Genomic DNA, 15,349 nt, shown 5'->3' with positions numbered 1-15,349 from the left:
TTATAGTAGTCTGTCAGCTTATGCGAGGCTACATGTGAAAAAAATTTATTTGAACGGTTGTTGGTTTCACGTTGCAACGGAGACTATCCAATCCACAAAAATATGCCAAACTATGAAGAACCCTTGAGAGGAGTTGAGCCGCTGAAGATCTGGCATTTCAGATTTTATTTTCTTTTTGTAGACACCTACTCTATAGCTATCTATAGAGTGTATTAAATATTATGTGTTATAATTTATTTTATTAATTAAATTAAATTAAATTATAATTAATTAATACTCATTTCTATTCATAGAGCTTTCTAATTCAATCAATCGCTTAAAATGACTTTGTTTTGCAACTAAAACTATAAAAAACTTAATGTTGGAATATTTTACTCATAAATAACCTCAACAAATTGATGAAATTATATTGTAATACTTAATATGAAAAATTTAATAAATTCTTAACGTTAAAAATAAAATAAGAGCTATGGCGAATGTGATTGGCCAGTTTACTAAGTTAGTTTTGTTATGGTTGTCAGCAAGTATGCCTGAGGTGTTCTTACCAATGGCCTTATCTCTGCTTTCACAGAACTTTTCGGAGCTAAATCTCTAATAAATGAGTAATATTTAAAAAAAAGGATGCAAGAAACTTTACAAACTTCACCTTACTGAAAACATTCAATTTGTTGTAGCAATGTATGAGACAATAGAAGCCTTACCGACATAAAGGTCACATAAAGGTCACATGCTCTATGGGTGAACTGCTGTTGGAATCTATTAGCTGTTTGTCTGCAGAAAATCCTGCTAGTTTATAGGCATTATTGAGTTTCATTGCATTTCCTCTTATTGATCTATTGATCTATTGATTATTGATCTTCATAGCATTTCCTCTGTGGCTTTATTATTACTAAACACCAAGTCAACATTCATCACACATCACTGTATTGTACATAATTTGTAAAGTCCGAGTTTGTAAGAAAAATCTCAAAATTGATACCATCAGCTTCACTATCCCTGGTGAGGAACCTTCCGATACACCTGGCTGCTTGAGAGTTTCAAGTTTGGGCATTTTCAGGAACAGTTCATGTTCCTGAACTGGAATGGACCTGCAAACAAAAAATTACTCTCACTAGATGCCTTTGTATTATTTTTTACAGTTATATAGCCTACTGTTATTTTTTACAGTTGACTGACAAAAGGTTTTTGGGTAATTAAAATGAATCACAGGCTAAACGAGACATAAAACAAAAATAATTGCATTAGGAACTCAAACAAAAATTATTATGAAGCATGCCTTTGAGATCTCAGACAAAAACAAAAAGTGTTCATAACATAAAAGTGCTAAAATGCAACATGTTACATGCTAAATACCCTTAGCTCTGAGGAACTAACTGCGTTTATAGATATTTGCTGTTTAAAGTACTCAAATCATATCTACAATCTGCCTGACCATCCGTTACATTCCTACTTCCCTAAAAAACTAAGTACTACACTTTATACCTGTATTAGTATATAATAGGCATTTCTATTACTGGTTTATTTTTATTTCACTTGTTACCAAGAATATAGCAATATTTTATAATCTTTTAGCTTTTGGGTGTTAGCCATAGCAAGCTTTGCGTTAATTACGGTATGGCAGTTGAATGTAATACATACAGCAAGCAAGTTGTGCTGCACAGCGTTATATTTTACTTTTAACCAGTATGACTGTCTTATAAACTTCAACTCTTTTAATATACTGGTGCGAGTGCAATTGGGAACTTTATTGTAAGTAAACACATACTGTAAAACAGTTTATTTTTTCTCCTGATTGTGGTGTAATCATGACAGTTTAGTTTCTTTTGATAATCAAGATGATAAGTTATTGCCAGTTTTAGCATGAATGTTTGTATGTTTTCATTTATAGATTGTTATAACTAACTTTTATTACTCTTCTTGCTTTATTGCTTACAGAGTACAGCGTCACAAATATAAAGACTTGCTAACCTAACCATATCAGCTCCAATCCAGTAAAATACCAAACACCAGCATCTTACAAATTTACATTATATAACAGGGTTAGGAAAATAGAGCCTTTTCTCTCAACACACATAATGTACTTTATTGTTTTTCATTTTTGTCTCATGGTCTAATTTTCTTTAAATGGCCTTGACCTGTGTAAATAAAGCTAATACCGATCTGTTAAGGCCTCTCACTTATAAAGAAGAATTGTTATGAACTTAAATAGAAATAACATCAAGGGAAACTAGACTCTGTGGGAGCCATGAACCATATTGCAGATTCCTGGAAGGAAGTTGAACAGACAAACATGAATCCTATTTAGAAAAAGTGCACTCAGTTTGTGTACCATTTTTATGGGTTTGAGAATAGTTAGTATTTTATCGAGACAATCTGGTTTAAAGTTAGTGACTTGAATTTGTTGATGAAGGTCGATGATATTACAGAGTTGCTCAAAGATAATTTATCTGCTGATAGTTTTATGCGACTGGAGAAGAGTGAGAAATCCCTCAAAGGTTGAGTTTGATGCCTGCTTAAGCCTGGTTCCTATATCGATTGTGAGACTACGGCGGTAACTTGCGTAGCAAAACGTTTGCAATGTTAGGCTCGGCGGCATATATTCACATATAAGCTGCATCGCTAAACAAATCGCGTAATCAAATAAAATGTTTGCTCGCCATGTCGTTTTTATAATGGATCTTCACCCGTACAGTGCATTTTGGGAAAATTTTGTCTGGGCCTTTTGCGAAATTTGAATAGCGCTAAATTATTGCGTTGCCGCCGGCAATTACCGGCAATCCTCGGCAGTACCTGGTGCATAGGTTCCCATTTCACCGCTAGTAGCCTGCGGTGCTGTCGCCGGTGCTTTGTGACATGTATGGGAACCAGGCTTTAGAATACTGCAAGCAGAGCACTGTGAAATTGTTTTTAAGAGCATTGTTGCATAAACAATGGCTGTGTGATCTTGGTTGGACATGTCTGAGTCCACTGGCAAGGAAACCTCAACGACTGGAGACATGCCCTAGTTGCATAGAGAAATTCAATAGTGAATGTCCTTCCTGCCACCACCACTGGCCTTTTATGGGAATTGAATCTCACCCTGTTGTTTGCAAGTCAGGCCCCTTCTTGCCACCGCCAGGCTAAATACCTTATGTGGTTTACTCAGGTTAGAAAAGAAGAACACCTGTGTGTAAGGCTTTTCCACAGCAGGTTTTAGCAAACGATTTTCCGATTCAACGAATGTTGGCAGTTTTGAGGCTCAGGATCCTAAATTGGAAAGGCTCATTATTGTTTCCAGGATTCAACATTTTTTGGACTCAAAGCAACGTTGCGAACAGGATCTTAGATGAGAAAAGGTTCCAGCTCTCTGGAACAGTAATTTCAAAGCGTAGGAAGGCCAGCGAGAGAGCCTGTACTTCTATCTCAGCTGCCTCTTAGTATGTGTGCTATTTCAAGCACACCTACTTCATGTTTTCCGGTCCCTAGTGTGGAAGCTAACCGGATTACCAAAGGTGGGGAATTGTTCTCTGTTTTCTTTTGATAATCCACACTAATTTTGTGGTGTAAAACATTTTCTCTTTTGTAGCAAACTTGCCATCATTAACTGTTATAATTTTATAGCCTTGCACATACCAAACAACAGTGTATCTTTGCTTTTCATGTTGTCACTCACCCTAATAATGCTATACTGTCACTACACAAGCCAAGACAAGTATGTATGTCCATAACTCATAACTCGTTGTTTCATTGAAACAATTCAACACATTTTACTATGCAGCATCCGGATGAACAGCTTTTAAAAGTTATATCATTTAAGCTTTGGTAAGTAATTAACTTTTTTAATAAAATATGATTAAGTTAAATATTCTAATGTGTAATTTATATTATGACTAGCTGTGATACTGTAATGGTTAAAGTGTTAGTCTAATAAGCTGAATTTCAAAAATTTGAGCCCCATATTGACCAACATTTTAGTCATCTTATTGATTGCATGTACAGAATTGTGTGATTGCATGAAAGTTGGTACATTTAAAACAACTGCTATTATAACACAAAAATAAAATTCTTTGACATCCATACTGTACTTTATCATTTCTGATAATTGAATATTGATTCAAAAGTCACCTTTTATCAACTACGAATCTGTGAGTCCTCTTAAATGATACTCAAATGAAGCTGTATTCAGATAAAAGGAATTACAGTAGAAATTGTAGTTTATCCAATGAGAACCACTCATTACAATGAATATCCATGAATTATTTATCATCCATGAATTATGAAGGGTTATGAACATAGAGATCAGTTGCTATCTCAGCTTGTTTAACATGAACTCTCATAAAACTTTAGTAAATTTTATCAAAAATTATTGATATTTTTATCGTTTAAAATTTAATTTGAAGTTTGAGAAAATCTTACTTCCAGAATGTTTCAAGATTAAAATTAGCAAAACTTGATTGCGGCTAAAAAGCTGAGATCAAGGAAAGGTTTGATTACGTACGGACAAACATACAGACAGGCGAACAGAATAGAGAATGCTGCAATGTGAACCCGATAGCTGATATCAACTTGAGGAAGGATAGTAACTAGTCATGTTATTGTGGCACATAATCTTCTTTTGAACATTTTAACAGCGATCAAGCTCTTTCGGTGTTTATCTTGAAACATTAGGCCAGTCAAATCACTCCAAACATAATAAACAATCGCAAATTATAGAAATATACCAATATCCTCTGATAAAGTCTACTAAACTTTGTGGAAGCTCATCTGTTAACATTAATATAGCTATCCATTTACCTAAAGATGCGCAGGTTTTAAATTATTTGTAAAAAATTGCATCTGTGATTTTGTCTTACCTGACATAAAAACTAATTAATATTCACCTTGATACTTGTAGTTAATAGCATATCTTGATTGATTATACACTGAGATCATTTGAGACATCTGCCTTTGACAGTTCTGTCGTACTACCGAGCCAGCCCAGTCATCCGTTGGTAACACTGTAAAATCTTACCTTTATATTACATATTTAAGGCTCGCTTTAAGCTGTTGAACCGTTTTTCTGCTTTATATTAAGGTTTGATGAAGTGGCTAGGTTTCTTAAGGGCTATTGAGATCATATATAACTAGTAAAATGAAATACCGTTCAAATGCACTCAAAGTTCTGACCGATGTTCATTCGCTTAGCTGTGACTCAGATAAAAATATTTCTTATTTAACGTCTGCCGTCAGAAGTTGCTGCAACAAGATACTTACTGAAAATCCTATAATATTTAATCTAATCAATTGAGCAGCTAAAATATTTATAAGCAAACATTTAGTAGGATACATAATACATGGTAATTGATGCTGAAGCAACAGTAATATAACAATCCAAAACATAATATACTATAATGTAACAAAGAATAAAAATGCAGGATATAAATTACCAAAGTATAATATATAACAATATATAAAAGTTTATTTTATAATAATATAATAAGTTGAAATATAATGTAATGTTATATAATACAATATGATGTAATACAAAAGAAAATAATATAATACAATGTAATACAGCATGACGGAATGCTACATCAAGTAATAATAATAATATATTATTGAAATATTTAAACATATGTCTCAGATATTTGGATTTTACCATTTGATTTTAGCGGGCTCACATGGCATTGCTAGGGTAATGAAACCTTTTTTGCACAGATTCATTATAATCAACGTATACAACATCTACTATTTTAACTTTAAAATTCAGGTGTTTGTTTCTGTGTACTGTGTTTTTGAGTAATACATACAAAATATATTTACGTTCACTGTTACCAAGTGAGCTACCAACAAGTCCTGGTTTATACAGAGACAGGATGACAGTAGTTGAAGGAAATCCACAATGAAGATAAAGGAACAGAAAAGTTATTCTGTAAAATCTTCAAAAAACACGAGCTAAAACTCGTAATTGAAACAAACAAACTGTTAATTTTCTGGATGTAAATCTCAAGTTAACAACTAGTATGTACAGTTCCTAACTACAGCCAGACTACAGCATACTGTATGTATGTACACAACAACCACCCATAACTATCATCAACAACATCCCTATAGACATCCCTATAAACATAAACAAGTGGCTAAGCACACTGTCATCAAGTAAACAATAGTTTGACAAAATGAAACAACCAGACTAAGACGCACTTAACCAAAGTGGGTATAACGATTAATTTCGAAAAACAACCGAAACAACCACAAAAACACAGTGGACAATACGAAAAAATTTGATACAACCTCCCCATATAACTAAAATGTTGCAAACAACATAGGAAAGAAATACATTCAAATTTTTACCAGATGTTTTCACTTTTGCACCAAATCTTTAACAAACACCCACTGAAAATCATTTATTCATGTAATATAAATATGAAGAGTGCTATAAATGCACAGAACCAAAACTCCCCCAAGCAAAAACACAATAAACAAAGCAAAAAATGTCGTGCAGACAAGAAAGCAAGCGCCCACTAGACAACAAGTGCATCACCAAAAACATTCTGTAGTTTCTGGTTTTATATAGACATAAAATTGTTATATAATTGAATTTGTTGGGACTCAGGCTACATTGATGTATGAGGCCGCGGCAGTTGCAGGTAATCACGATAAATAGAGAAAGCCAGGAAATTACACAGTATATAAGTAAGTGGAAAGAAAGGCGCAGCCTTTTTAGCTACAATACATGTGCGTAGCTCTCCTCATACAACAAGGTGAAAACTTTAGTTTTATTGCAATTGTTAGCAAAGGATGCAGTTACTGGTGGCGCATTGAGTGGAACATTTATCAGTAACTGTTAACTGGCGTGAAGCGTTAACCTAAAACTGTGAGGTATGAAGTGTCATTGTAAGAGAGATAATGGTGAGGTGTTTGTACTTATTATTTGTGAAAGAGTAAGTAAGAGAAGGTGAAAATTGGAAGAAGAAAGGAGAGATGTAGAGTAGATTAGTGTGGACAGCGCAAGTGATCCAAGTTCAGTTATCTAAAGCGGGTTTTTGGTGAGCACAGCTTTTTGGTTCTTAGGAGAGAGTTGTAGTGGAGATGAATTTGCGTGTCAACAATGCAGTTGAGAGGAGAGGTGAAGGTCGTAATAGACAACCAAGTATTAGTGGTAGAGCTAAGTTAGTGCTGATACTGCGAGTTATTGGACATTGAAGTGTTGAAAGGTGAAGGGTTTGATTTAGATGGTGTGAATCCCACCTATGAAGAGGCCGGGGAGATTTTACAAGAGTTTTACAGTAGAAAGGAAAACATATTTGTAAAATACATAAAGTTTTGACGGCTAGACAAGTGGTTGGTGAGTGATAGAGAGTTTTTGCAATGAGTTGAGAGTTTAAGGAGATGTGTGGAGGTCACTAATAATGATAGAGTAAGGCTTGCTTTTGATCATTTGATAATTTCAGAAATAGAGAAGTGAGTAGAGACTAGATGAAGAATGCTGATTTGGCTTGGAATCTGTTAAAGGTTGACTTGCAACAAAATTCACATTACAGTTATTTGGTATCAAAAAATTCACCATGTCTTACTCTGTTGGGTTGTATGTACAAAATATGTAGAAATGAGATTATAAGCTCTTAAAAGCTCAAAAATGAACAGTTAAAAAATGACCGTAGGTTCTAATCTTTTCATCTTGAAGACGTACTCAACTTGACACGGTTAAAATAAAAAAGTGAATGAAGTGTTAGGTGAAGGAGTGCAATAGAAGCCGCACGAGAAGGTCAGATTCATTGACATCCGAGTGGAAGAAGTCACGCTAATGTGATTGAGGGTGGTAAGAAAGTAGCAGGACATAATGGGGAAATCACGTTTTTTTAGCTGAAGTGTCCAATGATGGAATGTTGGACGAAGGTGGATATGAAGAAAAATAATATAAATTGAGAATGAGGACGAGGAAGAGGAGGTGACCTACAGAGGAAGAGGAGGGAGCCTACAGAGGAAGAGGAGGTGGCCTACAGAGGAAGAGGAGGTGACCTACAGAGGAAGAGGAGGTGGCCTACAGAGGAAGAGGAGGTGACCTACTGAGGAAGAGGAGGTGGCCTACAGAGGAAGAGGAGGTGGCCTACAGAGGAAGAGGAGGTGGCCTACAGAGGAAGAGGAGGTGGCCTACAGAGAAAGAGGAGGTGACCTACAGAGGAAGAGGAGGTGGCCTACAGAGGAAGAGGAGGTGACCTACAGAGGAAGAGGAGGTGGCCTACAGAGGAAGAGGAGGTGACCTACAGAGGAAGAGGAGGTGGCCTACAGAGGAAGAGGAGGTGGCCTACAGAGGAAGAGGAGGTGGCCTACAGAGACAGAGGAGGTGACCTACAGAGGAAGAGGAGGTGGCCTACAGAGGAAGAGGAGGTGACCTACCGAGGAAGAGGAGGTGGCCTACAGAGGAAGAGGAGGTGACCTACAGAGGAAGAGGAGGTGGCCTACAGAGGAAGAGGAGGTGGCCTACAGAGGAAGAGGAGGTGACCTACAGAGGAAGAGGAGGTGACCTACAGAGGAAGAGGAGGTGACCTACAGAGGAAGAGGAGGTGACCTACAGAGGAAGAAGAAGTGACCTACAGAGGAAGAGGAGGTGGCCTACAGAGGAAGAGGAAGTGGCCTACAGAAGACGTTTGGGCAGAAAATGGTAAGGCTGAAAGTCAAACATGAGGTAGGAGTCAAGGAGTTGGAGAATGAGGAGGCATTCAGGGTGGTCATAAAACAGTTGGCAGAGGTTTGGAGGAAGATCGTAGGAAGATGACCTGTACCTTCTGGCTGAGAGAAGTAGGTCTAGGTCTATACCAACACCCATCTCTGTGACGCCACCTTCTGTGCTGTCAAACATGGCCCAGAAAGAGCATTCTCACTTCCCACTTTCTGCCTGCTTCCCTTGGAATGCGGGAAGCTTCTTACTACATAGTGTATATACGCGGCTATATACCGCCATACACTGTATATTGCTATATATATTGCTATATACCGCATTATATATCGCTACATATATCGTTGTATCTACACTGTTTTCTAGGTACAACATGTAGCTATATCTATATCTACAGATATAGATGTATCTACATTCACAGATGTAGATATACATGTATCTACAATGTTGTGTAGATACATCGTTGTTTTTACACTGTACACATATATATCACAATGTATACATCATATACATGCATATATATCATACATATTTCACGTTATTAATATGTATAATATATATGTATACTTCTGGTGTACCTCCACTTCCTCAGTCTCAATATCTAATACTTGACTCCCTCTGTTCATCACTCCAATGGCTCTATAGATACATGTCACATTTTTAAATTTCCATGTCATTTATCTATGACCAATTTTAAATTGTTTTGTTCATCACATTTCACTACACGACTGTGTCTTTTACAATAGAAGATAAACAACAATTTACTGTTATAGTAAAAGAAAGACCAACTCACCTGGATGTGGGTTCTGTGGTAAAGTAAGAGCACTTACTGGACCTCTCAGTTTGTTGTCGGACACCGAACCGACTTCTGAAAATGATAATAAAGATGATAATAATAATGAAATGATAATAAAATTAATGTGACCAGCAGACATGAGTGACATGTGACATGTGACATGTGACATGTGACATGAGTGAGAGTGATTTCGTCAGTTGATGAACAATACTTGGCATGGGTTATACAACTATAACCTCACAGTTAACACTGTCTTTGTTGCTACATAAAGTTATAACATGTTATAACACAATATAACAATGGTCGCAATTTAATATCAATATCGAGGTACAAACCTTTCTTTTGTGTCCTCCTAGAAGTGACATCTACACTGACGGCTTCAACATAAAACATCATGATTGTTACTATCATCATTGATAGTATCATATTATAGATTATAAAACATATTACAATTTAAGAGTTAATTTAATTTACACTGACGGCTTCAACATAAAACTTATCATGATTGTTACTATTATTATTGATAGTAGCATAATATAGATTATAAAATGTATTACAATTTAATGAGCCCTCAGTCAGGATTGCTTTATTCTGCTGGTTTAGCATAGATAAGGTATAAAATAGACGAACTGGATATGATATAAAAAAAGGAACTCTAATTGTTACATGAAAGCTAAACTGTCTAATAATGGTCCAACAACGTCTGTCTGACAACACAAAATACTTAAAGGGAGCCTCTTTACTTACTTAAAGGGAGCCTCTTCCCATAACATAATGATTATAAGGATAACAAATGGTTTCTTTGCGATAACAGCTATAATCTTTATAGCAACTTTATCAGATCTACATGTATTTTCGGAAACAATAAAAAGAGAGAGATCGCTAAATTACCAAATTGCATTATGCTCTCAGATAGTTCTGATTGCATCATACATGTAGGTACAATCACATAAAACTTTCTTAGGCTTGGTGAGACTTGGTGAGTTGAACAGAAGATCCATAAAATGGGGTTGATGCAAAGTTGGGATGCAATAAACTTTTGGTGAACCGGAACCCTCAAGGTAAGGCGATAATCTTTACTTCAGTGAGAGATGTGTCTGTCCCTCTCTCCAAAATGAAAAAGGACTGCATCATACTGGATGCGAATCCATGACATTCTACATTCCCCAGCACTCTACTACCGACACAAATCTAACACCCACTGGCATTCCAGAATAATTGTTTGTATAGTTATTACACCTGATGATCTCCTACCAGTATAGGATGGTACCAGTGTATCATCATAACTTTGGTTGCATGTCAGTGGGAAGTTTCATCTTGCATAAATGTGTACAGCTTCTTGCTTGAAAATTATAGCAATGATAGTCGATATTAGCTATTGAATTCAAGGTGCAGCACTATGTATATCTATTCTGTCAAATCTTTGAAATTATAGACATCATAATCGCACTTTTACTTGTTTTGATCGTCTGTTTGACGGTCATAAATAAACCGAGATAAATGGTTTTTTCTTGAAACGCTTTAATCTTGAAATATCCTGGCAGTCAGATCATCTCAAACATCAAAAACAAAATTATATGATAAAAACATACCAATGCTTTCTAATAAAATCAACAAAACTTTTGTGAAAGTTCATCGTTAATATGCAAAATATTCCTAAAAAACTAGGTCAAAGGTAAAAGGATAGATTGGAGAAAAACAGTGTGAAAGGCACATGCTGGTTGCATAGTGCTACTGGCTTTCCCAGTAGCACTATGATCGTATTATAATCGTATTATAATTATAATAATTATAACCATACTATATCGTCATTGATAGCACTTGAGTATACAATCGTATGTAAATATTTCATAGCAAAAAGTAGGGCTGCTGATCACTCACAAAATACATACAATAATTATACAGATGTATTTATTCGCAGTATGCATAGATATGAGCATACACACCTATACATTTACCTACATACATATGCTGACGTACATGTACATCTAAATACTGTCTTTTTTTTATTAAAGTATTAAAATAATCATTTTTAACATCAAATACACAAGATACCTTGCTAGTAGGAGAGCCAGTTTAAGTTAAGCGTTACATTGTGATATGACGTTGAGTAAAACAGAATGACAAGCACTACTGTAAATACATTGTTAAAATCACAACACTTGGAGAGGATATTGCAGCAACTTAAAGATGCACTTAAACAAAATTTAATTTAAATTAAATTAAATTTAAATTTTAATAGAGTTTATCCGAAAGTATCAGTATTTATTACCGTTTATGAGTGTTGTTGATGTTTGAGGTGATTTGACTGTCAGGATGTTTGAAGATTAAAATTGACAAAACTGGATTACGGTTAAACGATCAGATGAAAAGGAATTGAAATTATAACATCTATAATTGGAGAGATACCTGAAGACCTTAGCAAATAATAACCAAAATTAATATTCAAATTTTTCATGACAAACACCACAGCGATAAACAACAGATTATTACAGCGGAGAAGCAGGGGAGGATCTAGGAAAAAACGTGTGTGGTGCAAAATTTTGTGTAATATATCTTGGGTGACAGGGGGTGCGCGGAGCCACCCCAAGCCATAACAAGCCCTGCCAGGCTTTTTTTGTTCATTTCCTCCCAAAGCAAGTTCTCAGTGAAATGAAATGTAATTCACTCAATTCATAATGGATTTTAAATCTTTTTTTGCCATATATAGGGTGGTGCATTTGCACCATATGCACCACAATAGATCCGTCCCTGGAGAAGAGTGGGGTTTTGATTATCTATTCATGTAAATCTCAAAGTTTGTCTTTTTTCTGTTTTTAGTTTTCTGTCGTACTTGTTTCAGTTCTAGCTTTTAAAATTTAGCAACGAGCAATTTGGTACTGGATTTAAACTGGAAAGGATTGCAAATGCATTTACATACACGCGGGCCTAACGACATGCCTAAACCGCTCTTAACATTGCAACTCTGTTATCTACGGTCTACTCATCAAGGTTGAGTAGGCCGTAATCACTTAATTGATTTGAGCTACACAAATAACACTTCTATCATGAAGTTTAAATGTTAGAATGGTAAATATGTTAAATAAACATATTTTCTGTGTGCTGAGTCTTCTTTTTTACCCGGGCAATGCCGAACATTAATCTAGCATATTTATAAAAATGATTGATGTTAGGAGAATAGTTACCGTTTGGGCTGTTTCTTATGTGGGCAAGTTAAGAGAATATAGTTACCGTTTGGGCTGTTTCTTATGTGGGCAAGTTAAGAGAATATAGTTACCGTTTGGGCTGTTTCTTATGTGGGCAAGACCGACGAATACAATGATGATGAGAGCAAGGCTGGCCACGAAAAGGCCGATGACGATTTCAAGACTGTTGTCATTCTCTGTAAAAGTACAAAAAGGTTGACAGAGAATTGGATCAAAAGAAATAATTCATACACATTATTTTCTATGACAGGGTTATCTACAAGTTTGCACAATCCGCCATATGGAAACAGGTGAAAAATGCTGCTTGTGGAGCGAGTTTTGTTTAACAAAATGGATGATTGCTGTCATCCTCAAGATGGAGATGAGATAAACCCATAAGTAATGCAAGTTTTGTTACTTGCAAACTTTTATCGAATGTTTTATGCACGTGAATGATAGAAACGGCACTTGTGAATTATGCATAAGCTATTCCATTTTAAACATTTTTACACTTCAGTTTTTGTTTCAATTTTAACAGTTTCAAATGTTTTAATGTTTTGAATACTGCCCAGCGTGACAAGACTGTGTCGCCAATTATTGACCTATGGCGTAGAAATCATTATTTTTCTTAACAAAGCACCATTGTTAATTTGCATCATGCGAGTGTCCATTGAACCACTTATCGCATGATAACTCAATGTGAGCACGACTCCAAATCTGTACCATCGGCGTCATGGAAACTGATATAGAACATGCTTAAAATGCTAAGTGAAGTTAACAGACAAATACTAACTCAAACTGCATGTACTGAGTGCTATCAGTGTTGGACCTCTTTTTTAAAAAATCAATTAATTTTTTATTGCTACTTTATTTAGGTTTTTAAAATTATTGCATGATTTTTTATACCAAAGTTAATTGCATAACTTATATAATTAATTGCTGGTTAAATTTATCTTCCCAAACATCTGACAAACTAATCGAGAAATATAGTGAAAAACCTCTAATGAACCGTCACTATAGGGTAAGAGTTGGAAAGTACAGCTCTATGGCATTCAAATAGGGGTTTTACAGTAAAGGAAGTAAAACTGTGAGATAAGAGTTGAATTTGTTATAATCATCTACTTGTATGCTTCATTGAACACGATTGTAATATAATTGAATGAAACTGTTCTAAACTTGTTTTATACGTATATCACCTCTTTACTAGAGCAATCTTACTACAACAACTTGGCAGTCAGCCATTAGCAGTGTCAGATGTTCCACTGCAAACATTTCTCATATCAAGATGGCCCTTATATGTGACATTTTGAAAAATCCTATTGCTGTCAGCAAAATTCTATCTTATTTTAGTACTTATCTTCTTACAAGTAACATTGTAGCAACTTTTTTTAGTATATGGATAAAGGTCAAGGTTGTATGCTAAAAATACCTGTGTTTGGGCGTATAACCCTGGTGGGAGATTGAAGGCGAGTGCCGTCCTGCAGCAGAGCATGACAGTACATGGTGATATATGCAGCTCTTGTACTCGTTCTACCCTTCAATGTCAGAAGTGTTGGTCTTTCCAAATTTATTTTTTGACAATATTCCTCGTTGACAAAGCTTAGGCCATATATCTCCGAAAAATTGTTGAAAACAACAATTGTTTTAGTTTCCAAATTGAAGCCACACCCGGTGGGCACTGGCCACTTCCCTTTGGTATCGACTATCTGAATTACTTGGAAAGGTTGCGCGGAGCCTGAGAGTCTGCAAGAGATTGTAAGAGGTTCTCCGGCTGGGCAGTAAGGTGGGTAGTTGGCGCATTTGATATCCAAGTGAATATCCACGCCTAAAATGGTTGTGTTGTTAGCTGGTTAACTCTATGTCTATGAGCTGCTAAGTTCTCTATGCCTATGAACTACCATAAACTTTATGTCTATTAGCTGCTATAAACTCTATGTCTATGAGCTGCAATGAACTCTATATCTATGAGCTGCTATGAACTATGTGCTTATGAGCTTTAATGGACTCTATGTCTATGAGATGCTATGATCTCTATGTCGATGAGCTTTAATGCACTCCATGTCTATGAGCTACCATGACCTTTATGTATATAAGCTGCTACCTTCTGTATGTCTATGAGATTCAATGAAGTCTATGACTATGAGCTGCCATGAACTCTATGTCTATGAGCTGCTATGAAATCCTATCTATTAGCTGCTATGAGCTATGCATCTATGAGCTCCCTTGGACTCCATGTCTATGAGATGCTGTGCAGTTGGTGCACCTACCTTAACCGACTTGCATGTACCTTAGGGTTATCTTCCCTATGTACAATTTCGGTAATATATGTTTTTTTATAAGCTATAACAAATTAAAACACAACTCAAATATTTCTAAGCCTTTTTGAAAACTTATTAAAAACATTTTCTAACCAAAAAATAATAACTTAAAAACGGTAATAGAAGCTTTTGAATCGAAATGATAAACTTGTTTGAATTTTTAAATAAAAAGTTATTGCTAAAAAAGAAGTATCCAAAATCGTCCATATTTTCTATCTTCTACTTATATTTTTTGCAGGGCTTTAGCATAGAACACAGCGTTTTGTTCAAGGGCACTGCTGAAAGTCAGGTTAGAGTGCAAAGGTCGACATATCTGTCCTCACTGGGTTGACCAATACCATCATGTATCTATATTTTAATAGCTCAACTAAGTCTCTACTGAGGACATCTCTTACAAGATTATATTACTCGT

At 35.6% G+C, this 15,349-nt stretch overlaps 1 protein-coding gene across 2 annotated transcripts; it reads right to left on the bottom strand.

Moving 5' to 3' along the window:
• Positions 1-863: 863 nt before the first annotated feature.
• On the bottom strand, positions 864-14,277 carry LOC137402048 (uncharacterized). 2 transcript variants are annotated; one of them, XM_068088521.1, is made up of 6 exons: positions 14,049-14,277; positions 12,712-12,816; positions 9,770-9,811; positions 9,432-9,506; positions 4,860-4,976; positions 864-1,088 (listed from the first exon to the last, which is right to left on the bottom strand). In XM_068088521.1, exons 1-6 carry the CDS (start codon positions 14,119-14,121, stop codon positions 1,054-1,056), a joined length of 447 nt encoding a protein of 148 aa, XP_067944622.1. In that variant the 5' UTR covers positions 14,122-14,277; the 3' UTR covers positions 864-1,053. The 2 variants fall into 2 exon arrangements, with proteins under 2 accessions (XP_067944622.1, XP_067944623.1); XM_068088522.1 differs by lacking the exon at positions 4,860-4,976.
• Positions 14,278-15,349: the final 1,072 nt, after the last annotated feature.

Source organism: Watersipora subatra, chromosome 8 (assembly GCF_963576615.1).
Source record: "Watersipora subatra chromosome 8, tzWatSuba1.1, whole genome shotgun sequence".
Taxonomy (NCBI): Eukaryota; Metazoa; Bryozoa; class Gymnolaemata; order Cheilostomatida; family Watersiporidae; genus Watersipora; species Watersipora subatra.
The sequence above is the reverse complement of the archived record's forward strand: the minus strand, read 5'-3'. Positions and strand labels throughout refer to the sequence as shown.

What these genes read in the sequence shown, in the direction of transcription:
- LOC137402048 (XM_068088521.1), bottom strand. Translation starts at nt 14,121, where the DNA reads ATGTACTGTCATGCTCTGCTGCAGGACGGCACTCGCCTTCAATCTCCC. An exon ending in GGTTATACGCCCAAACACAG is followed by an intron (nt 12,817 to 14,048) that starts GTATTTTTAGCA and finishes GTACTTTTACAG; the next exon opens with AGAATGACAACAGTCTTGAA. An exon ending in TATTAACTACAAGTATCAAG is followed by an intron (nt 1,089 to 4,859) that starts GTGAATATTAAT and finishes TTTTGTTTGCAG; the next exon opens with GTCCATTCCAGTTCAGGAAC.